The sequence below is a fragment of the Bombina bombina genome, chromosome 4 (assembly GCF_027579735.1).
Source record: "Bombina bombina isolate aBomBom1 chromosome 4, aBomBom1.pri, whole genome shotgun sequence".
Lineage (NCBI taxonomy): Eukaryota > Metazoa > Chordata > Amphibia > Anura > Bombinatoridae > Bombina > Bombina bombina.
Window position 1 is genome coordinate 1,106,306,986 of NC_069502.1, and position 26,167 is coordinate 1,106,333,152.

General features: G+C 40.3%; 1 protein-coding gene across 2 annotated transcripts in view; it reads right to left on the bottom strand.

Moving 5' to 3' along the window:
• Positions 1-26,167, bottom strand: part of TRERF1 (transcriptional regulating factor 1) — a 508,752-nt gene that overhangs the window by 97,256 nt on the left and 385,329 nt on the right. For both annotated transcript variants that reach the window (XM_053712363.1, XM_053712362.1), the window contains exon 12: positions 14,599-14,674. In XM_053712363.1, coding sequence (XP_053568338.1) covers positions 14,599-14,674 — 76 coding nt within the window. The remainder of the gene's footprint in view (positions 1-14,598; positions 14,675-26,167) is intronic.

Consider the following 26,167-nt stretch of genomic DNA (forward strand, 5'->3'; position numbering starts at 1 on the left):
ATAGTTTCCATTTTGAACGATGGAACTCTTAGGAATTTGTTTAGGATCTTTAAATCCAAGATTGGCCTGAAAGTTCCCTCTTTTTTGGGAACCACAAACAGGTTTGAGTAAAACCCTTGTCCTTGTTCCGACCGCGGAACCGGATGGATCACTCCCATTAATAATAGATCTTGTACACAGCGTAGAAACGCGTCTTTCTTTATTTGGTTTGTTGACAACCTTGACAGATGAAATCTCCCTCTTGGGGGAGATAATTTGAAGTCTAGAAGGTATCCCTGAGATATGATCTCTAGCGCCCAGGGATCCTGGACATCTCTTGCCCAAGCCTGGGCGAAGCGAGAGAGTCTGCCCCCCACTAGATCCGGTCCCGGATCGGGGGCCCTCGGTTCATGCTGTCTTAGGGGCAGCAGCAGGTTTTCTGGCCTGCTTGCCCTTATTCCAGGACTGGTTAGGTTTCCAGCCTTGTCTGTAACGAGCAACAGCTCCTTCCTGTTTTGGTGCAGTGGAAGTTGATGCTGCACCTGCTTTGAAATTCCGAAAGGGACGAAAATTAGACTGTCTAGCCTTAGCTTTGGCTTTGTCTTGAGGTAGGGCGTGGCCCTTACCTCCTGTAATGTCAGCGATAATTTCTTTCAAACCGGGCCCAAATAAAGTTTGCCCCTTGAAAGGTATATTAAGTAATTTGGACTTAGAAGTTACATCAGCCGACCAGGATTTTAGCCACAGCGCCCTACGTGCCTGAATGGCGAATCCTGAATTCTTAGCCGTAAGTTTGGTTAAATGTACTACGGCCTCCGAAATGAATGAATTAGCTAGTTTAAGGACTCTAAGCCTGTCCGTAATGTCGTCCAGCGTAGCGGAACTAAGGTTCTCTTCCAGAGACTCAATCCAAAATGCTGCCGCAGCCGTAATCGGCGCGATGCATGCAAGGGGTTGCAAAATAAAACCTTGTTGAACAAACATCTTCTTAAGGTAACCCTCTAATTTTTTATCCATAGGATCTGAAAAAGCACAGCTATCCTCCACCGGGATAGTGGTGCGCTTAGCTAAAGTAGAAACTGCTCCCTCCACCTTAGGGACCGTTTGCCATAAGTCTCGTGTGGTGGCGTCTATTGGAAACATCTTTCTAAATATTGGAGGGGGTGAGAACGGCACACCGGGTCTATCCCACTCCTTAGTAACAATTTCAGTTAATCTCTTAGGTATAGGAAAAACGTCAGTACTCGCCGGTACCGCAAAGTATTTATCCAACCTACACATTTTCTCTGGTATTGCAACAGTGTTACAATCGTTAAGAGCCGCTAAGACCTCCCCTAGTAATACACGGAGGTTTTCCAATTTAAATTTAAAATTTGAAATATCTGAATCCAATCTGCTTGGATCAGAACCGTCACCTACAGAATGAAGCTCTCCGTCCTCATGCTCTGCAAGCTGTGACGCAGTATCAGACATGGCCCTAGAATTATCAGCGCACTCTGTTCTCACCCCAGAGTGATCACGCTTGCCTCTTAGTTCTGGTAACTTAGCCAAAACTTCAGTCATAACAGTAGCCATATCTTGTAATGTTATCTGTAATGGCTGCCCAGATGTACTAGGCGCCATAATATCACGCACCTCCCGGGCGGGAGACGCAGGTACTGACACGTGAGGCGAGTTAGACGGCATAACTCTCCCCTCGCTGTTTGGTGAAATTTGTTCAATTTGTACAGATTGGCTTTTATTTAAAGTAGCATCAATACAGTTAGTACATAAATTTCTATTGGGCTCCACCTTGGCATTGGAACAAATGACACAGGTATCTTCCTCTGAATCAGACATGTTTTAACACACTAGCAATAAACATGCAACTTGGTTACAATCTTATTTAACAAAAAACGTACTGTGCCTCAAAGAAGCACTAAACGATTAAATGACAGTTGAAATAATGAACTGAAAAACAGTTATAGCATCACTCTTTAAAAACAACACAACTTGTTAGCAAAGGTTTGTTCCCATTAGTAAAGTAACACTAATTAAATTTTAAACATAAAAATCACAGAGCAACGTTTTAAAAAACAGTCACTACATAAGTCTCACAGCTCTGCTGAGAGAATCTACCTCCCTTCAAAGAAGTTTGAAGACCCCTGAGTTCTGTTAGAGATGAACCGGATCATGCAGAAAATACAAGAGTAACTGACTGGAAATTTTTGATGCGTAGCAAAGAGCGCCAAAAACGGCCCCTCCCCCTCACACACAGCAGTGAGAGAGAAACGAAACTGTCAGAATCAAAACAAGCAAACTGCCAAGTGGAAAAATAATGCCCAAATATTTATTCACTCAGTACCTCAGAAATGCAAACGATTCTACATTCCAGCAAAAACGTTTAACATGAATTAAATACCTATTAAAAGGTTTAATGTACTTTTACAGAGTAATTCCGGTGAAATACCATCCCCAGAATACTGAAGTGTAGAGTATACATACATGTCATTATAACGGTATGGCAGGATTTTCTCATCAATTCCATTCAGAAAATAAAAACTGCTACATACCTCAATGCAGATTCAACTGCCCGCTGTCCCCTGATCTGAAGCTTTTACCTCCCTCAGATGGCCGAGAAACAGCAATATGATCTTAACTACTCCGGTTAAAATCATAAGAAAAACTCTGGTAGATTCTTCTTCAAACTCTGCCAGAGAAGTAATAACACGCTCCGGTGCTATTGTAAAATAACAAACTTTTGATTGAAGTTATAAAAACTAAGTATAATCACCATAGTCCTCTCACACCTCCTATCTAGTCTTTGGGTGCAAGAGAATGACTGGGGGTGACGTAGAGGGGAGGAGCTATATAGCAACTCTGCTGGGTGAATCCTCTTGCACTTCCTGTAGGGGAGCAGATAATATCCCAGAAGTAATGATGACCCGTGGACTGATCACATAACAGAAGAAAACACGGTTATATTAATACACTTTCTACCTCTGTGATTAAGCAACTTCTTACTGCCTCCAGATCACATTACTTTAAATGTATTATCTATTGACTTGCATTTTAGCCAATTAGTGCTGTGTTATTAGAATCCACGGGCATCAGCACAATGTTATCTATATGGCTCACATGAACTAGCTTCCCCTGTTGTGAAAAGCAAATACAAAAGCATGTGATCATAAGGTTTTCTTTAGGAACTTAGAAACAGACAGAAATTTAGAGGTTTAAAGGTTATAAAGTATGTTAATATAACCATGTTGGTTGTGCAAAGCTGGGGAATGGGTAGTAAAGACATGGGGGCCTATTTATGAAAGGCCTGTCGGACATGATCCGACATTGCGGATCATGTCCGACAGACCTCGCTGAATGCGGAGAGCAATACGCTCTCCGCATTCAGCATTGCACCAGCAGCTCTTGCGAACTGCTGGTGCAACGCCGCCCCCTGCAGATTTGCCGCACTGGGATGTCAATCAACCTGATCGTATTCGATCGGGTTTATTTCCCGCAAATGTCTGTCCGCCTCCTCAGAGCAGGCGGACAGGTTATGGAGCAGCAGTCTTTAGACCGCTCTGGCGAGCCTGAAGGCTCGCCAGAAACACAGGGCTTCAAGCTCCATATGGAGCTTGATAGATATGCCCCATGATCTATCTTTTTAAACAATAACAATTTTCGTGTTGACTGTCCCTTTAAGTGTCTTAACTGATCCCCCACTCACCCCCCTTTCCTCTCCACCCTCTTTCTTTTTCCCCCTCCCTTCTTACTCTCCCCTCTCTTGAATATAAGTTCTTTATCTCTCTTAAAATACTGGATCTGATGTAGTTAAGGAATGAATATTATCCTCCACAAGAACTGCTAACAATTAGGAGAAACCTTATACCGTTATTATTTTTCTTCTTTATTTTCATGTGCTTTGTAATGTAACAAAATTTATATGTACTATTCCTTCTTGTAATGTTGAAAACCTAATAAAGAACAATACATAAAAAAAAATTCTTAGCTGAGTCCAAAAACTCTATACCAGCAGATTTATCAGAAAACTGCTCAGATAAGCTATCAACCCAAAGAGTAGAGGCTGTGGCAACACTAGCAATACTAATTGCTGGCTTGAAAAGGAACCCTGTTTGCTGAAAAGCCGTCAAATGAAAAGATTCTAACTCCCTATCCATAGGGACATAAAAAGAAGTACTATTCTGAAGAGGAATAGTAGTACAATGAGCCAAAGAAGAAATAGCCCCATCTACCTTAGAGATAGTTACCCAAATGTCTTATGTCAAAAAAGAAAACATCCTTTTAAATATAAAAGGGGATACCAGACTACACCACTATTAAGCAAATATTACACAGAAAGCATCAGGAACTGGAAAAAAACACTGGTAACTTAGCTGTATGTTTAAAAAAAAACAGACTTAACCTCAGGAACCATAGACTCCTGATCAACTAAAAATACCTCACCTTCTGAATACAAATCAGACAAACCAAGTTCTGAAACATGCAGCTTAACAGACTAAAATCTATTCAAAGGGACAGTCTACTCCAAAATGTTTTTTTGTTTAAAAAGACAGATAATCCCTTTATTACCTATTCCCTGTTTTGTACATCCAACACAGTTATATTTATATACTTTTTACCTTGTAAAAATACGTTGTATCTAAGCCTCTGCAGATTGCCCCCTTATCTCAGAGCTATTTACAGACTTTAACTTTAGCCAATTAGTGCTGACTCATGAATAACTCCATGGGGTGAGCACAATGTTATCAATATGTCCCACATGAACTAACAGTGTCTTGCGGTGACAAAATATAAAAATGCATGAGATAAGAGGCAGCATGCAGTTGCTTAGAAACAGGCAGAAATTTTGAGGTTTAAAGTTTATAAAGTATATTAATATAGCAATGCGGGTTGTACAAATCTGGGGAATGGGTAGTAAAGGTGTTATCTATGTTTTTAAACAATAACAATTTTGGAGCAGATTGTCTCTTTAAATCAGATAAGCTAAATGAGGGATTATCAGAAACTGACCTTTTACGCTTACTTGGAGTAGGCAGAGCTGCCAACATTCAGACACAGTGGAGCGTACAAAATCCTTAAATCCTGGAACAAAAACTGAAGAACTCCCCTGTATAGAACAGAGAGAGGACAGGTACCTTTAGAAGCAAAAGCAGCATTAGTCCGATTAGAATGCATTCAATGATCTATACAAGAATTGCAAAGCTGAGCATAATAACAATCAATAACCTTGCAAAATACACTTAATATTATTAGGAAAGTTTACAGTGGATCTTGCGTTAAGGAACTAACATTTAAAGTAGTGGGGACAGAACCAGTGTGTTCCATCATAAAAAATACAGACCTAGAGGCCTATTTATCAAATGTCTGTCGGACCTGATCCGACAGTGCGGATCAGGTCTGACAGACATCGCTGAATGCGGAGACCAATACGCTCTCCGTATTCAGCATTGCACCAGCAGCTCACAAGAGCTGCTGGTGCAACGCCGCCCCCTGCAGACTCGCCGCCAGCAGGGAGGTGTCAATCAACCCGATCGTACTCGATCAGGTTGAATTCCGGCGATGTCTGCCCGCCTGCTCAGAGCAAGCGGACAGGGTTATTAAGCAGCGGTCTTTAGACCGCTGCTTCATAACTGCTATTTCTGGTGAGTCTGAAGACTCGCCAGAAACACGGGCCCTCAAGCTCCATTCGGAGCTTGATAAATGGGCCTCCTAGTCTGAAAACCACAAAAAATACAATATAACAATACAACAATGTGGTAGACAAATGCTATCAACGGATCCACATTAAATTCCTAATTAGGGCAAGTAAAAACATAAGCATAGAACAAGGGTTTTCAAAGTCTTAGTCATTGGGCCTCCACCTGCTGACAAGACAACAAACGCAAAGCAGTCTCTGAGCGATTTCGGACTCAGGGCCTTTCTTCCACCTTCATCCTGCCCTTTGTCTTATTCCACCACTACATGGCAACTGTCATGGTCAGCTCTTAAAAAACGTTCTATTTTTTGCCAGTGAGCTGCTGCTTCTGGTTTCCATAGGATGGTGCAAAGTGACACTGCATCTGTGGGGAGCAAACCCTCACACTTTGAATACCACTGCCATAGAACCTTACACCTCAGTAATGCAGCTCTAGAAAAAAAGTGCCCCCTCCATAATAAAAGAGCGTATGCACCCATAAAGCAATGTGCGCTAACCTAACATAGCAAGATAGCACAGAGGAAATACCGAGATAATCTACTAAATGTTCACAGCACAAACTGGGGTGTCCTAACTGCTCATGCACACATCTGAGCAACACACTAAACAAAAAACTATATTTACGCAAACAAAAGACGACGCACATTAAACATGAGGTATGCAATCAAACCGACACACACTAAATAAACAATGCGTGCAACAAATCTGATACACACTAAATAAGAATAAGGCACGTGAAAACCTAAATAACGTGGTCAAAAAAACCTGATGCTAAAAAAAATTAAATCATAGGGTGAAAAAATATAAGGTTCCTGCAGCTCAAAATCCCATACATAAAATATAACAAATAATGCCTGCCACAACAGTCCCCTGGATATAATGTACAACAGCGTATAGGCTAGGGAGTGCCCACATAAATATAAACTACATACCTACACTACTGGATTTACCATCCGTAGATAGAAACTGCTTCCAGTACATAGCCAATCCAGTGCTGTACGCGTGACAGCAGAGGATCTGTGTATGTGGAGTATAACGATAATAAAACAGGAGGAGGCTAGGGACCGGTCCCTGCAAAACCTGTGGCAGGCCTGTGACGAACTCCCTACTAGGTGTAATTGTGCCACTACACAATATTTCATAAGCTTACGTTCGGCACGTGTCCAGTTCTCTCTCGATGCAAATAGAACTTCGATCGCACGGCCACAGTTCCTACAATTTCGATGTGGTTTGTGCTAATGGAGGAAATCTTAACATTAGAAGCATACCATTATTACAAGCTTAAAGGGACAGTACACTGTAAAATTGTTTTTATATGAATGTATTTCCAATGACTTGTTATACCAGCTGCAGAGTATAACATTTATGAGAAATTGCATTTTTCGGTTTATTTGTGTATATGAAGTAGCTGGTTTTGTGCTTTTAAACCACAGCCTATTGCAATGGGTTGAGCTTCAGGTAATATCAGATCTCATTATGTTATCCATTTGTGTACACACACTTTCTTCCTTATCTTAAATTTGTCAAGAAAACCAAAGCTCAATACTTAGAGAGAACAATGGAAAATTATAATTTTATTACTTAACTATCATGCCCCCCACTGAGAGTGTAATCTCTTCTGCTGGCTGTGGTTACTTAGGCTATTCAATAGAATATACTCCAGTAAAGAAACTTTTAGTATAGGTTGGGATACCACAGACTAAATCAGCTATTTCAAATGCCAAAATAGGGGTAACGGAGCTACTTGTAAACAAATTAAAACACTCCAGCAGGTAAAATGAATCATTGGGAACAATTTAAAGGGGAGCAATTTTTGGGTGAATTGTCCCAAAAAAAAATTAAAATATATATATATAGATATATATCTGGATATCAAATTGTATTGGGAATTTAGTAAACAAGAACTCCAAAACCATCTCCCACCATAAATATTCTACCCATCAAATTATAACCACTCATTGACCTCGCTTAAAAACACATAAGATTGGGTGGGCAAACCATTAGCATATAACTCCTCCCCCCTCCCCTCTCATCCTTATCTCCAATACTAACTCCTAAATCCCACCCACTATCCCTATAATCTACCCTTGATCTATCCTTCCCTCTCCCCTCCGATTCTCCTTGACAGGTACAGGACTCATTGCCACTCAGAAACCTCATCACAAAGACGGACATCTCCTTTGCTTCCAGTACAGAGTGGACTTCAATTATGAACACGTTTTTTCTTTCATAGCGGATTATTGTGTCAATTGTTTGTATTATTAGTTATGTACTTTTCCTTCTGTATAATGTAATGATGGGATCACTACAATCTGTTCATTTGTATCAATTTGTTTTTGTCATCAAAAAAAAAAAAAGACATTAAACACAAAGATGCTAAAAACAATCTACCAGCCAGTTATAGACTAGCAGACTAGAAAATAATATATTATAAAATATGTTTGTTTGGGTTTTTTGTCTATATGTCATCGACAGCTCCAGAACCATAGATATAATTAAAAGCCCATAATAAAGTTATTCTATACGAAAATAAAATTAAAAACAATTCCCAGGAGTAATGGCTTGTGGACGCTCACTACCTTCATGAAATTTTTTTGCATTTTTTTGTAATAATGCTCATACTTTTTTTATGTGGGCTTGAAAATTTAAGTTCACACCATATATTAAAGAGACATAAAATCCAAAAATGTTCTTTCATGATTTAGAAAGCGTATGTTATTTTAAACAACTTTCTAAATTACTTCTATTATCTAATTTGCTTCATTCTCTTGATATCCTTTGATGAAAAGCATATCTAGATAGGCTCAGAAGCTGCTGATTGGTGGCTGCACATAGATGTCTCGTGTTATTGGCTAATCCATGTGTTTTGATTTTTCTTCAACAAAGGATATCTAAAGAATGAAGCAAATTAAATAATAGAAGTAAATTTGAATGTTGTTTAAAATTATGATCTCTATCTGAATAATGAAAGAACAAATTTGGTTCAATGTTCCTTTAAGGCTCTTACTGACCACAATGATGGTAAAACACATTATATATGCACCACAACACATTACATACATGCGAACAGCACAGCAGGAAGTAAGTTGTAAGTGTAAGATTTCAATGACAGAGGAAGTTATATCAAAAAGGCACAGGCAGATGACACTCTATGACCATGTAAAAAACATGATTCAGAACTGTGAAAGGTTTTGCTATACTTTATAACTAAACTACAACTTGCAAAAGATCATCAGTTTTAGGGGCCGATTTATCAAGCTCCATAAAGACCGCTGCTCTATAACTTGTCGGCCTGCTCTGAGGCCACGGACAAAAAATCAACCCGATCCAATTGATTGACACCCTCTGCTAGCGGCCGATTGGCCGCAAATATGCAGGGGCGGCATTGCACCAGCAGTTCACAAGAACTGCTTGTTCAATGATAAATGCTGACAGCGTATGCTGTCGGCATTTATCGATGTGCGGCGGACATGATACGCTACATCGTATAATGTCCGCTCGCACATTAATAAATGTACCCCTTAGTGTCATTTAATGTGTATAGAAATTATGCACACTTTAGCATTATTAGCTTGAATTATACCTGGATATAAATTATATATTTGCACTTTGCAAGATTTGCTTAAACTAATTTAACTTTGCTAGTAATCTACATATCAGTAATCACAGTGTAGAATGTATTATTATAAATAATGTAACAGTGGTGCATGTGAATTGAACGTTTATAACACAGACACAATTCAGTTGCATTGCACACTAGTAGATAGACTCATTGAAAGTGTTCCATAGATAGAATAACAGCTCTGTATCTCTAAGGACAAAGATAAAATATCTATTGGCAGGGCTAATGTATGCGCTAATGAACACCAGCTTCTGATTGTATTCAAATGTATCTCAATCTCTCTCTTATAAATGATTGTGACCTCATTTATATTTTGTCAGGCTATTATAATACCTTTAGTTTTATTTAATCCCTTTTTATCCCTAATTAATACAATAGAAAAAATAATTTTGGAAACCACTGCAGTCTGATGTAATTATTTAAAACCTTGTTTTAAAGGGACATGAAACCCAATTTTTTTATTTAATGATTCAGATAGAGAATATAATTTTAAACAACTTTCTACTTTACTTCTATTATCTAATTTGTTTCATTCTCTTGGTATAATTTGTTGAAGGGCCAGCAATGCACTAATGGTTTCTAACTGAACACATGTGTGAGCCAATCACAATCAACATATATATGCAGCCACCAATCAACAGCTAGAATCTAGGTTATGTGCTGCTCCTGAGCTTGTCTAGATAAATATTTCAGCAAAGGATAACAAGAGAAGGAAGCAAAATAAATAATAGAAGTTAATTGGACAGTTGTTTAAAATTGTATTCTCTATCTGAATCATGAAAGATTTTTTGGGGGGTTTCATGTCCCTTTAAATAATAAATAGCATCATATATTTCTTTGCTTATCTGAGCATTTGCAAGGTAAAAATTACAGCCATATCACTATCTTTCTGAATATGTGTTTGTTTAACCTCTTGATTGCCAAAGGGACTGCAGCACATTGTTATGCCTACCTTAAAAACTAAGGCCTAGATTTGGAGTTTGGCGGTAAAAGGGCTGTTAACGCTCCGCGGGCTTTTTTCTGGCCGCACCATAAATTTAACTCTGGTATCGAGAGTTCAAACAAATGCTGCGTTAGGCTCCAAAAAAGGAGCGTAGAGCATTTTTTCCGCAAATGCAACTCTCGATACCAGAGTTGCTTACGGACGCGGCCAGCCTCAAAAACGTGCTCGTGCACGATTCTCCCATAGGAAACAATGGGGCTGTTTGAGCTGAAAAAAAACCTAACACCTGCAAAAAAGCAGCGTTCAGCTCCTAACGCAGCCCCATTGTTTCCTATGGGGAAACACTTCCTACGTCTGCACCTAACACTCTAACATGTACCCCGAGTCTAAACACCCCTAACCTTACACTTATTAACCCCTATTCTGCCGCCCCCGCTATCGCTGACCCCTGCATATTTTTTTTTAACCCCTAATCTGCCGCTCCGTAAACCGCCGCAACCTACGTTATCCCTATGTACCCCTAATCTGCTGCCCTAACATCGCCGACCCCTATATTATATTTATTAACCCCTAATCTGCCCCCCTCAACGTCGCCGACACCTGCCTACACTTATTAACCCCTAATCTGCCGAGCGGACCGCACCGCTACTATAATAAAGTTATTAACCCCTAACCCGCCTCACTAACCCTATCATAAATAGTATTAACCCCTAATCTGCCCTCCCTAACATCGCCGACACCTACCTTCAATTATTAACCCCTAATCTGCCGAGCGGACCTCACCGCTATTCTAATAAATGTATTAACCCCTAAAGCTAAGTCTAACCCTAACACCCCCCTAACTTAAATATAATTTACATCTAACGAAATAAATTAACTCTTATTAAATAACTTATTCCTATTTAAAGCTAAATACTTACCTGTAAAATAAACCCTAATATAGCTACAATATAAATTATAATTATATTATAGCTATTTTAGGATTAATATTTATTTTACAGGCAACTTTGTAATTATTTTAACCAGGTACAATAGCTATTAAATAGTTAAGAACTATTTAATAGTTACCTAGTTAAAATAATAACAAATTTACCTGTAAAATAAATCCTAACCTAAGATATAATTAAACCTAACACTACCCTATCAATAAAATAATTAAATAAACTACCTACAATTACCTACAATTAACCTAACACTACACTATCAATAAATTAATTAAACACAATTCCTACAAATAAATACAATTAAATAAACTAGCTAAAGTACAAAAAATAAAAAAGAACTAAGTTACAAAAAATAAAAAAATATTTACAAACATAAGAAAAATATTACAACAATTTTAAACTAATTACACCTACTCTAAGCCCCCTAATAAAATAACAAACACCCCCAAAATAAAAAATTCCCTACCCTATTCTAAATTAAAAAAGTTACAAGCTCTTTTACCTTACCAGCCCTGAACAGGGCCCTTTGCGGGGCATGCCCCAAGAAAATCAGCTCTTTTGCCTGTAAAAAAAACATACAATACCCCCCCCCCCCAACATTACAACCCACCACCCACATACCCCTAATCTAACCCAAACCCCCCTTAAATAAACCTAACACTAAGCCCCTGAAGATCTTCCTACCTTGTCTTCACCATCCAGGTTCACCGATCCGTCCTGAAGAGCTCCTCCGATGTCCTGATCCAAGCCCAAGCGGGGGGCTGAAGAGGTCCATGATCCGGTCAAAGTCTTCATCTAAGCGGGGCAGAAGAGGATCTTCCATCCGATTGAAGTCATCATCCAGGCGGCATCTTCTATGGTCTTCCATCCGGAGCGAAGCGGCAGGATCCTGAAGACCTCCAGCGCGGAACATCCATCCGGACCGACGACTGAACGACGAATGACTGTTCCTTTAAGGGACGTCATCCAAGATGGCGTCCCTCGAATTCCGATTGGCTGATAGGATTCTATCAGCCAATCGGAATTAAGGTAGGAATTTTCTGATTGGCTGATGGAATCAGCCAATCAGAATCTAGTTCAATCCGATTGGCTGATCCAATCAGCCAATCAGATTGAGCTCGCATTCTATTGGCTGATCGGAACAGCCAATAGAATGCGAGCTCAATCTGATTGGCTGATTGGATCAGCCAATCGGATTGAACTTGATTCTGATTGGCTGATTCCATCAGCCAATCAGAAAATTCATACCTTAATTCCGATTGGCTGATAGAATCCTATCAGCCAATCGGAATTCGAGGGACGCCATCTTGGATGACGTCCCTTAAAGGAACAGTCATTCGTCGTTCAGTCGTCGGTCCGGATGGATGTTCCGCGCTGGAGGTCTTCAGGATCCTGCCGCTTCGCTCCGGATGGAAGACGATAGAAGATGCCGCCTGGATGATGACTTCAATCGGATGGAAGATCCTCTTCTGCCCCGCTTGGATGAAGACTTTGACCGGATCATGGACCTCTTCAGCCCCCCGCTTGGGCTTGGATCAGGACATCGGAGGAGCTCTTCAGGAAGGATCGGTGAACCTGGATGGTGAAGACAAGGTAGGAAGATCTTCAGGGGCTTAGTGTTAGGTTTATTTAAGGGGGGTTTGGGTTAGATTAGGGGTATGTGGGTGGTGGGTTGTAATGTTGGGGGGGGGTATTGTATTTATTCTTTTACAGGCAAAAGAGCTGAAATTCTTGGGGCATGCCCCGCAAAGGGCCCTGTTCAGGGCTGGTAAGGTAAAAGAGCTTGTAACTTTTTTAATTTAGAATAGGGTAGGGAATTTTTTATTTTGGGGGGCTTTGTTGTTTTATTAGGGGGCTTAGAGTAGGTGTAATTAGTTTAAAATTGTTGTAATATTTTTCTTATGTTTGTAAATATTTTTTTATTTTTTGTAACTTAGTTCTTTTTTATTTTTTGTACTTTAGCTAGTTTATTTAATTGTATTTATTTGTAGGAATTGTGTTTAATTAATTTATTGATAGTGTAGTGTTAGGTTAATTGTAGGTAATTGTAGGTAGTTTATTTAATTATTTTATTGATAGGGTAGTGTTAGGTTTAATTATATCTTAGGTTAGGATTTATTTTACAGGTAAATTTGTTATTATTTTAACTAGGTAACTATTAAATAGTTCTTAACTATTTAATAGCTATTGTACCTGGTTAAAATAATTACAAAGTTGCCTGTAAAATAAATATTAATCCTAAAATAGCTATAATATAATTATAATTTATATTGTAGCTATATTAGGATTTATTTTACAGGTAAGTATTTAGCTTTAAATAGGAATCATTTATTTAATAAGAGTTAATTTATTTCGTTAGATGTAAATTATATTTAAGTTAGGGGGGTGTTAGTGTTAGGGTTAGACTTAGCTTTAGGGGTTAATACATTTATTAGAATAGCGGTGAGCTCCGGTCGTCAGATTAGGGGTTAATAATTGAAGTTAGGTGTCGGCGATATTAGGGAGGGCAGATTAGGGGGTTAATACTATTTATTATAGGGTTAGTGAGGCGGGTTAGGGGTTAATAACTTTATTATAGTAGCGCTCAGGTCCGCTCGGCAGATTAGGGGTTAATAAGTGTAGGCAGGTGTCGGCGACGTTGAGGGGGGCAGATTAGGGGTTAATAAATATAATATAGGGGTCGGCGGTGTTAGGGGCAGCAGATTAGGGGTACATAGGGATAACGTAGGTGGCGGCGCTTTGCGGTCGGAAGATTAGGGGTTAATTATTTTAAGTAGCTGGTGGCGACGTTGTGGGGGGCAGGTTAGGGGTTAATAAATGTAATATAGGGGTCGGCGGGGTTAGGGGCAGCAGATTAGGGGTACATAAGTATAACGTAGGTGGCGGTCGGCAGATTAGGGGTTAAAAATTTTAATCGAGTGGCGGCGATGTGGGGGGACCTCGGTTTAGGGGTACATAGGTAGTTTATGGGTGTTAGTGTACTTTAGGGTACAGTAGTTAAGAGCTTTATGAACCGGCGTTAGCCAGAAAGCTCTTAACTCCTGCTATTTTCAGGCGGCTGGAGTTTTGTCGTTAGAGCTCTAACGCTCACTTCAGAAACGACTCTAAATACCGGCGTTAGAGAGATCCCATTGAAAAGATAGGATACGCAAATGGCGTAGGGGGATCTGCGGTATGGAAAAGTCGCTGCTGAAAAGTGAGCGTTAGACCCTTTAATCACTGACTCCAAATACCAGCGGGCGGCCAAAACCAGCGTTAGGAGCCTCTAACGCTGGTTTTGACGGCTACCGCCGAACTCCAAATCTAGGCCTAACTGTATACAGAAGCAGACACGGCTACAAAGCAGCATTTATATTAAGTGCACACAATACAGAAGTACACTACATAATTGAGAAATATTTTGTAAAAAAAATAGTACCTGCATAATGGTAATTTGCTAACGGACGTGTTTTCAGTCTCGGTGGCTTCTGTAAAAGAAGCTTCTCTAGAGCACCCTACAAAATAAAATAAGTACAAATAAATATGTTGGCTATCTTTTAATATAAAAAATAAACAAGAAGATTAAGACACCTTCTTCTCTAGCAAATTCTCCTTTGTGTTTAAAAAACAAACATCTTTATCAGTGTATGTGCTCTATAACTCTTTAAAAATAAAAATAAAGTTTTATTTAAAGATCTACTGTAAGCAGAGTATTTTCTGTCAATCAGTAAAATTACTAATAGAGGGGCAATAAACAAAAACTTCTGTATTTCATATTACAAAAAAAAGGCAGGAGTTAAACTTTTTTTTATTTTATGTTTTTATTATTTTTCACCTAGATTACGAGTTTTGGCTTAAACAGGGTGTGAAACGAACGCAACAAAAGTTGCGTTATTTCACCCCCCCTTGTGCGTGCGATATGGTGGCGTTAAGCTCCATATCGCACAAAATCCAAGGGCTGCTTTGACGTGCAATTTAGCTTGAACGTGCAAGAGTCGTTGTGGCCGACACTCAGGAGATTTGCGGCTAAAATCAGGCTCATAGTGACGTAGATATAGGAGGAGTTATGGAGCCATGTTTTTTTCAAAACAGCAGTTAACTTTCTTGAGTAAAATGGATATTCCATGTGGACTACTGCTCTGAGTATTGATGTATGGACTAATCGTGGGGCAAATAAGACAATACAGTAAGTATATTTTGAGTGTTGACTGTCCCTTTAAAAGGGCATTCAGCTCTTTTCCAAGTGCCCATCCCTAATCTAAAAAAAAACACACCAAATTAAAAAAAAAAAAAAAACCCTAACAATAACCCCAGAAGATCTACTCACGGTTTCTGAAGTCCGGAACATCCATCTACATCCAGGCGGCAAGGTCTTCATCCATTCCGGGGGCATCTTCTATCTTCATCCCGGCGGCGCGGAGCGGAGCCCTCCTGGAAGCTGATCCCATCCTGCGTGGAGCGTCCTCTTCATATGGTCGCCGCCGTACACTGAAGTTGAATGCAAGGTAGCCATTTCAAAATTGCTTCCCTTGCATTCCTATTGGCTGATTTGATTCTTCAAATTCAAATCAGCCAATAAGAAGAGAGCTTCTTAAATCCTATTGGCTGTTCAAAACAGCCAATAGAATGAGAGCTTCTGAAATCCTATTGACTGTTCAAATCAGCCAATAGGATTTCAGTAACTCTCATCCTATTGGCTTATTTGAATTTGAAGAATCAAATCAGCCAATAGGAATGCAAGGGAAGTCATTTTGAAACAGCTACCTTGCATTCAACTTCAGTGTACGGCGGCAACCGTATGAAGAGGACGCTCCTCGCAGGATGGGATCAGCTTCCAGGACGGCTATGCTCCGCGACGCCGGGATGAAGATAGAAGACGCCCCCCAGGATGGATGAATACCTCGCCGCTTGGATGGAGATGGATGTCTGGACTTCAGAAACCGTGAGTAGATCTTTTGGGGTTAGTGTTAGGTTTTTTAAAAAAATTTTGGGGTGTTTTTTTTTTTTTAGATGGGATGGGCACTTGGAAAAGAGCTGAATGCCCTTTTAAGGGAAATACAAAAGAGCTAAATGCCCTTTTAAGAGCAATGCCCATACAAATGCCCCTTTAGGGGCAATGGGTAGCTTAGGTTCTTTTTAGAGTTAGGTTTTTTATTTTGGGGGGTTGGTTGGGTGGTGGGTTTTACTGTTGGGGTGACTTTGTAAATTTTTTACAGGTAAAAGAGCTTATTTCTTTAGGGCAATGCCCCTACAAAAGGCCCTTTAAAGGGCTATTGGTAGTTTATTGTAGGTTAGGGGGTGTTTTTATTTTGGGTGGGCTATTAGATTAGGTGTAATTGTTTTTTATTTTTTTCATAATTTTAGTATTAATTATTTTTGATAAACTTTGATTTTTTAAATTTTTTGTAGAATTTGTTTTTTTAGTTGTAATTTAGATTTTTTTACATTTTTTTCGTAGTGTTAGTTTTTTTAAATTTGTAATTTAGATATTTTTATTTTTTTTTATTGAGGTTTTTCGAGTGTTACAACAAAAAAGAAAAAAAATGTTTGTCACAAGTACAATAAATAGATATACAATAACTTTACCGGCGGGTATATCAATGGTCACATGTGAGTGCTTATTTTGTTCATGACATTATAATATATAAGAGACTGGGTAACCCAGGGACCTAGGTTAAATAGTAGTAGATGAGTATCCAATTAGACATTCTTTGGAACTTTCGGATGTCAGAGACATGTGAGATACAATAGGTAAAAGTAAAATCCAGAACCCACAAAAAAAACCCCAAAAAACTGGACAAACAAAAATAAAACCTGGTTTTCTTTTTTTTTTTTTAAAGCTTAAAGGAGGAGTAACTACTGTGTTGGTCGCTTGCGGACCAAATGTTATCATGAACGTTATATCAAGTGTAGTTACTCAGAGTCAGTGTACAAACACATAATGTATGATAAACTGAAATAATATATATAAAGTATAATCACCACATTGCCATAAGAAACATTTATAAGGTTATATATTCAAGTAATAGTGGGACTAGTGTGGGTTAATTTATGTTTGGCCGCTGTTGGACCAAATTAGCGGGGAGAGGGGTAAGGGAGTGCAGCGGGCAAGAGCCGCTCGAAGTGGAGTGGGAAAGGGAGTGGGGGGCGGAGCCAGACAGGATGGCATGATAGTTAGCAGAGGTCATATTATATAGTTACAGTAGTGGGCTTCAAAGGAAGGACATGTTATTTATAAAACTAATAGGGGGAGACGTAGTTCTGTCATAGCATAATAAATAACAAAATAAGGTGTTTGTAGTATGTATGGTAGTTCTATACAACCATAAAACAATACCTAACTGTCCCCAAGTATTTGAGAGGAAATAAGGCCAGATATACTAGATGTCGAAGTACCTGCGGGACTCGAGTGGTAAGGTATATGAGTATTTACAAATAGTCAAGCCCAGCATAGAGTGTGACTAAATGGAGAAACTCAGAGGTAAACTTGCTTGCTTTGGTAGTTAGAAAATCTGCAAAAACAGTTATACACAAAGCAATAGTCCATCTTAGATGTAGACGTCTCTTGTAACATCACTAATATATCTCAATATAAGGCAAAGCAGAATGGAAAGTCACTAGCGAAGATGTTATAACTATACTCAGTAGTCAAAGTTGAGTGAATGGCATTAGTAATAGGCTAACTAAATAACAGAATTTATGCTTACCTGATAAATTGCTTTCTCCAACGGTGTGTCCGGTCCACGGCGTCATCCTTACTTGTGGGATATCTCTTCCCCAACAGGAAATGGCAAAGAGTCCCAGCAAAGCTGGCCATATAGTCCCTCCTAGGCTCCGACCACCCCAGTCATTCGACCGACGGACAGGAGGAAATATATATAGGAGAAACCATATGGTACCGTGGTGACTGTAGTTAGAGAAAATAATTCATCAGACCTGATTAAAAAACCAGGGCGGGCCGTGGACCGGACACACCGTTGGAGAAAGCAATTTATCAGGTAAGCATAAATTCTGTTTTCTCCAACATTGGTGTGTCCGGTCCACGGCGTCATCCTTACTTGTGGGAACCAATACCAAAGCTTTAGGACACGGATGAAGGGAGGGAGCAAATCAGGTTACCTAAACGGAAGGCACCACAGCTTGCAAAACCTTTCTCCCAAAAATAGCCTCCGAAGAAGCAAAAGTATCAAATTTGTAAAATTTGGCAAAAGTGTGCAGTGAAGACCAAGTCGCTGCCTTACATATCTGGTCAACAGAAGCCTCGTTCTTGAAGGCCCATGTGGAAGCCACAGCCCTAGTGGAGTGAGCTGTGATTCTTTCAGGAGGCTGCCGTCCGGCAGTCTCATAAGCCAATCGGATGATGCTTTTAAGCCAAAAGGAAAGAGAGGTAGAAGTCGCTTTTTGACCTCTCCTTTTACCAGAATAAACAACAAACAAGGAAGATGTTTGTCTGAAATCTTTTGTAGCCTCTAAATAGAATTTTAGAGCACGGACTACGTCCAAATTGTGTAACAAACGTTCCTTCTTTGAAACTGGATTCGGACATAAAGAAGGTACAACTATCTCCTGGTTAATATTTTTGTTAGAAACAACCTTAGGAAGAAAACCAGGCTTAGTACGCAAAACCACCTTATCTGCATGGAACACCAGATAGGGCGGAGAACACTGCAGAGCAGATAACTCTGAAACTCTTCTAGCAGAAGAAATTGCAACCAAAAACAAAACTTTCCAAGATAGTAACTTAATATCTATGGAATGTAAAGGTTCAAACGGAACCCCTTGAAGAACTGAAAGAACTAGATTTAGACTCCAGGGAGGAGTCAAAGGTCTGTAAACAGGCGTGATCCTAACCAAAGCCTGAACAAATGCTTGAACATCTGGCACAGCTGCCAGTCTTTTGTGTAGTAAGACAGATAAAGCAGAGATCTGTCCCTTTAGAGAACTTGCAGATAATCCTTTCTCCAAACCTTCTTGTAGAAAGGAGAGAATCTTAGGAATTTTTATCTTATTCCATGGGAATCCCTTGGATTCACACCAACAGATATATCTTTTCCATATTTTATGGTAAATCTTTCTAGTTACCGGTTTTCTGGCCTGAACCAGAGTATCTATCACAGAATAAGAAAACCCACGCTTCGATAGAATCAAGCGTTCAATCTCCAAGCCGTCAGCTGGAGGGAGACCAGATTTGGATGTTCGAATGGACCCTGAACAAGAAGGTCCTGTCTCAAAGGTAGCTTCCATGGTGGAACCGATGACATATTCACCAGGTCTGCATACCAAGTCCTGCGTGGCCACGCAGGAGCTATCAAGATCACCGAGGCCCTCTTTTGATTGATCCTGGCTACCAGCCTGGGAATGAGAGGAAACGGTGGAAATACATAAGCTAGGTTGAAGGTCCAAGGTGCTACTAGTGCATCTACTAGAGTCGCCTTGGGATCCCTGGATCTGGACCCGTAGCAAGGAACCTTGAAGTTATGACGAGACGCCATCAGATCCATGTCTGGAATGCCCCATAATTGAGTTATTTGGGCAAAGATCTCCGGATGGAGTTCCCACTCCCCCGGATGGAATGTCTGACGACTCAGAAAATCTGCCTCCCAGTTTTCCACACCTGGGATGTGGATCGCAGACAGGTGGCAGGAGTGATCCTCCGCCCATTGAAATATTTTGGTCACTTCTTTCATCGCCAGGGAACTCCTTGTTCCCCCCTGATGATTGATATACGCAACGGTCGTCATGTTGTCTGATTGGAACCTTATGAATCTGGCCTTTGCTAGTTGAGGCCAAGCCCTGAGAGCATTGAATATCGCTCTCAGTTCCAGAATGTTTATCGGGAGAAGAGACTCTTCCCGAGACCATAGACCCTGAGCTTTCAGGGATTCCCAGACCGCGCCCCAGCCCACTAGACTGGCGTCGGTCGTGACAATGACCCACTCTGGTCTGCGGAAGCTCATTCCCTGGGAAAGATGGTCCAGGGTCAGCCACCAACGGAGTGAATCTCTGGTCTTCTGATCTACTTAAATCATTGGAGACAAGTCTGTATAGTCCCCATTCCACTGTTTGAGCATGCACAGTTGTAATGGTCTTAGATGAATTTGTGCAAAAGGAACTATGTCCATTGCTGCAACCATCAACCCTACTACTTCCATGCACTGCGCTATGGAAGGACGAGGAACAGAATGAAGAACTTGACAAGAGCTTAGAAGTTTTGACTTTCTGACCTCTGTCAGAAAAATCCTCATTTCTAAGGAATCTATTATTGTTCCCAAGAAGGGAACTCTTGTCGACGGAGACAGAGAACTTTTTTCTATGTTCACCTTCCATCCGTGTGATCTGAGAAAGGCCAGAACGATGTCTGTATGAGCCTTTGCTTTTGACAGGGACGACGCTTGTATTAGAATGTCTTCCAAGTAAGGTACTACTGCAATGCCCCTCGGTCTTAGAACCGCTAGAAGGGACCCTAGTACCTTTGTGAAAATCCTTGGAGCAGTGGCTAACCCGAATGGGAGGGCCACAAACTGGTAATGCTTGTCCAGAAAAGCGAACCTTAGGAACTGATGATGTTCTTTGTGGATAGGAATATGTAGGTACGCATCCTTTAGATCCACGGTAGTCATAAATTGACTTTCCTGGATAGTGGGTAGAATCGTTCGAATGGTTTCCATCTTGAACGATGGTACCCTGAGAAATTTGTTTAGGATCTTCAAATCCAAAATTGGTCTGAAAGTTCCCTCTTTTTTGGGAACTACGAACAGATTGGAATAAAATCCCATTCCTTGTTCCTTTACTGGAACTGGGTGTATCACTCCCATCTTTAACAGGTCTTCTACACAATGTAAGAACGCCTGTCTCTTTATTTGGTTTGAGGATAAGTGAGACATGTGGAACCTTCCCCTTGGGGGTAGTTCCCTGAATTCCAGGAGATAACCCTGAGAAACTATTTCTAGCGCCCAGGGATCCTGAACATCTCTTGCCCAAGCCTGAGCAAAGAGAGAGAGTCTGCCCCCCACTAGATCCGGTCCCGGATCGGGGGCTACTCCTTCATGCTGTTTTGTTAGCAGCGGCAGGCTTCTTGGCCTGCTTACCCTTGTTCCAGCCTTGCATCGGTTTCCAGGCTGGTTTGGGTTGTGAGGCATTACCCTCTTGCTTAGAGGATGCAGAATTAGAGGCCGGTCCGTTCCTGAAATTGCGAAAGGAACGAAAATTAGACTTATTTTTGGCCTTGAAAGGCCTATCTTGTGGAAGGGCGTGGCCCTTTCCCCCAGTGATGTCTGAAATAATCTCTTTCAATTCTGGTCCAAATAGAGTTTTACCTTTGAAAGGGATGTTAAGCAATTTTGTCTTGGATGACACATCCGCTGACCAAGACTTTAGCCAAAGCGCTCTGCGCGCCACGATAGCAAACCCTGAATTTTTCGCCGCTAATGTAGCTAATTGCAAAGCGGCATCTAAAATAAAAGAGTTAGCCAACTTAAGTGCGTGAACTCTGTCCATAACCTCCTCATATGGAGTCTCTCTACTAAGCGAGTTTTCTAGTTCCTCGAACCAGAACCACGCTGCTGTAGTGACAGGAACAATGCACGAAATGGGTTGTAGAAGGTAACCTTGCTGTACAAAAATCTTTTTAAGCAAACCCTCCAATTTTTTATCCATAGGATCTTTGAAAGCACAACTATATTCGATAGGAATAGTAGTGCGTTTGTTTAGAGTAGAAACTGCCCCCTCGACCTTAGGGACTGTCTGCCATAAGTCCTTCCTGGGGTCGACCATAGGAAATAATTTCTTAAATATAGGGGGGGGAACAAAAGGTATGCCGGGCTTTTCCCACTCCTTATTTACTATGTCCGCCACCCGCTTGGGTATAGGAAAAGCGTCGGGGTGCACCGGAACCTCTAGGAACTTGTCCATCTTGCATAATTTCTCTGGAATGACCAAGTTGTCACAATCATCCAGAGTAGATAACACCTCCTTAAGCAGTGCGCGGTGATGTTCTAATTTAAATATAAATGTCACAACATCAGGTTCAGCCTGTTGAGAAATCTGAAATTTCTCCATCTGACAAAACCTCCCTCATGGCCCCTTCAGATTGGTGTGAGGGTATGACAGAACAATTATCATCAGCGCCCTCCTGGTCTTCAGTGTTTAAAACAGAGCAATTGCGCTTTCTCTGATAAGTAGGCATTTTGGATAAAATATTTGCTATGGAGTTATCCATTACAGCCATTAATTGTTGCATGGTAATAAGCATTGGCGCACTAGATGTACTAGGGGCCTCCTGTGTGGGCAAAACTGGTGTAGACACAGTAGGAGATGATGTAGTATCATGTTTACTCCCCTCATCTGAGGAATCATCTTGGGCAATTTGATTATCTGTGGCAGTACTGTCCTTACTTTGTTTGGACGCTATGGCACAATTATCACATAAATTTAAATGGGGAGACACATTGGCTTTCATACATATAGAACATAGCTTATCCGAAGGCACAGACATGTTAAACAGGCTTAAACTTGTCAACAAAGCACAAAAAACCTTTTAAAACAAAACCGTTACTGTCTCTTTAAATTTTAAACAGAAAACACTTTATTACTGAATATGTGAAAAAGTATGAAGGAATTGTTAAAAAATTACCAAAATTTCACCACAGTGTCTTAAAGCATTAAGAGTATTGCACACCAAATTTCAGAGCTTTAACCCCTATACAGTCCCAGCTATAGCCTTTGCTGAGACCCAACCAAGCCCAGAGGGGAATACGATACCAATTGACGCCTTCTAGAAGCTTTTCCAGCAAATTTCAGATCCTCACACATGCATCTGCATGCCCTGCTCTCAAAAAACAACTGCGCAGTAATGGCGCGAAAATGAGGCTCAGTCTACAACTAGGAAGGCCCCCTGACTGGAAAAGGTGTCTAACATAGTGCCTGCCGTTTAATAAACGTTCCCCAAGTTTATAAATGCGATATGTCAGCATAAATATGAATAAAATGCCCAAATAAAGCAATCGATTTAGCCCATAAAAATGTCTACCAGTTTTTTAGCCCATATTAAGCCCTTTATTCTGTTTGTTTGACTAAGAAAATGGCTTACCGGTCCCCATGAGGGGAAATGACAGCCTTCCAGCATTACATGGTCTTGTTAGAAATATGGCTAGTCATACCTTAAGCAGAAAAGTCTGCTAACTGTTTCCCCCAACTGAAGTTACTTCATCTCAACAGTCCTATGTGGAAACAGCAATCGATTTTAGTTACTGTCTGCTAAAATCATCTTCCTCTCACAAACAGAAATCTTCATCCTTTTCTGTTTCAGAGTAAATAGTACATACCAGCACTATTTTAAAATAACAAACACTTGATAGAAGAATAAAAACTACATTTAAACACCAAAAAAACTCTTAACCATCTCTGTGGAGATGTTGCCTGTGCAACGGCAAAGAGAATGACTGGGGTGGGCGGAGCCTAGGAGGGACTATATTGCCAGCTTTGCTGGGACTCTTTGCCATTTCCTGTTGGGGAAGAGATATCCCACAAGTAAGGATGACGCCGTGGACCGGACACACCAATGTTGGAGAAAAAGGTATCTCATGTCAACTGGGCTGTATGATACTGCTTGAAACTATAACAAATTTCTAATCAATATGGTCATCAGTTGAAAATATATCGCAGCTATCCTATAGTAATTTAGATATTTTAATTGGTAGTATTTTTTATTTTATTAGAATAGTAAGGTTAGGTTAATTTATAGTTTAATATTCGGTTTATTTTTATTTCACAGGTAAGTTTTTATTTATTTAAATAGAGTTACATTTTAATTTTAATTTAACGTTAGGGTAGTGTTAGGTTTATGGGTTAATAGTTTAATTTAGTGTTTTGCGATGGGGGGCCGCGGTTTTCATGATTCAAATAGGGCATGTCATTTTAAACAACTTTCCAATTTACTTTTATCACCAATTTTGCTTTGGAATTCTTAGTTAAAAGCTAAAGCTAGGAGGTTCATATGTTAATTTCTTAGACCTTGAAGGCCGCCTCTAATCTAAATGCATTTTGACAGTTTTTCACCACTAGAGGGCGTTAGTTCATGTGTTTCATATAGATAACATTGAACTCATGCACATGAATTTACCGAGGAGTGACCACTGATTGGCTAAAATGCAAGTCGGTCAAAAGAACTGAAATAAGGGGGCAGTTTGCAGAGGCTTAGATACAAGGTAATTACAGAGGTAAAACGTGTATTATTAAAACTGTGTTTGTTATGCAAAACTGGGGAATGGGTAATTAAGGGATTATCTATCTTTTAAAACAACAAAAATTCTGGTGTTGACTGTCCCTTTAACATACATGATTTATACAGACATTTAACCATAGTCAGATAACAAAACCATAATCTAAATGGCAGTATAGAATATTGAACGAATACATAAGTCTGCAAAACCTTATCTAACAACTTAAAAACCTCATATTTCCTAATATTTTTCTCTTGCGAAATACTTGGCATCATTATAACAGGAAAACCACAGCATACAAATAATATTGTATGGTACATGCCATGTAGGGTGACAAGGCAAACTTTATATATCTAGCATGGGGTCACTGTTGGATTCCCACATAATAAAAGAAAAAGGTATAAACAGAAAGATGGGCTAATTTTGGATCCCTTGGGATATGCAAATCTACTACAAGACAGATAAACAATATCACATTAATCTAGATAGTTACAGTACTGTGAAAAGGTTTTAGGCAGGTATAAAAAACATAAATTATGCTTACCTGATAAAAAAAAATTTCTTCAGATGGAAATAGTCCACAGCTGCATTTATTACTTTTGGGAAATAAGAACCTGGCCACCAGGAGGAGGCAAAGACACCCCAGCCAAAGGCTTAAATACTCCTCCAACTCCCCCCTCATCCCCCAGTCATTCTGCCGAGGAACAAGGAACAGTAGAAGAAACATCAGGTTGAAAAGGTGCCAGAAGAACAAAAATCACAGCCGCCCCCATAAAAACACGGGCGGGGAGCTGTGGACTCTTTCCATCTGAAGAAAAGAAAATTATCAGGTAAGCATCATTTATATTTTTCTTCATAAATGGAAAGAGTCCACAGCTGCATTAATTTTTTTTGGGGAAAACAATACCCAAGCTATAGAGGACACTGAATGCTAAAACGGGAGGGTACAAAAGGCGGCCCATTCTGAAGGCACCAAACCTGAAACCACAACACCAGAAAAAATTCTGCTTCGTCCGAAGCCAGAAACATTTGATAAAGAAAACACGGCCCCAATGACACTGACCCAAAGATAGTCCACAAGCCGAACTAGAGCAAGCAAACAGACACAACTGAGCTAACACTCCTCCAGAAGATACCATCGCCCGAAGGACAAACCTCAACCACACACCCCTTCATAGAAAGGGAGAAAACGGAAACTCCCAAAAGTAGAGGCTATGGAGGAATAACAAGGATTCCCAGAAAACCTTAAACAGGGTGCAATAAAATTAAAATAAAAGTGGAACCCAAAAAAGCGAACCAAGCTCACAGGGACCCCAATGCTTCCTGAAACAAGGGAAGGTAACGCCCAGACCCCGACAGTACTGAACCACAAGGTTGGATCAGGAAACAGAAAAGTGAAGCAAATTTCTCTGAAAAATCAGAGCAATTGCCTCAAATAAACGAAAGTCGCCGGGAACTCAGAATATCAAAATATTCTCACCAACATGTGTGATAACCCCAGGGGAAGGAAAATAATTAAATCCCGAAGAATCGGAACCTACAGAGTGGACGGACTGAAACTCCACGAGTCCCAAGCGACCAGCTCGGAGCCGATGAGGACTAAACCAGTCCCCCATGCCCCACGAACCCGCAGGTCCTTACAGAATGCTTAATTGAAACTTGTAAAAACAAGATAATAAACAGACACAAACAGTAATGCAAGCACTCAGCGGACCCGCCAGGCAGACAGGCGCCACGTGACCGAATTTAGGCCTCAAGTCATAAGGAGTTGAACCTCAGCCCCTACTT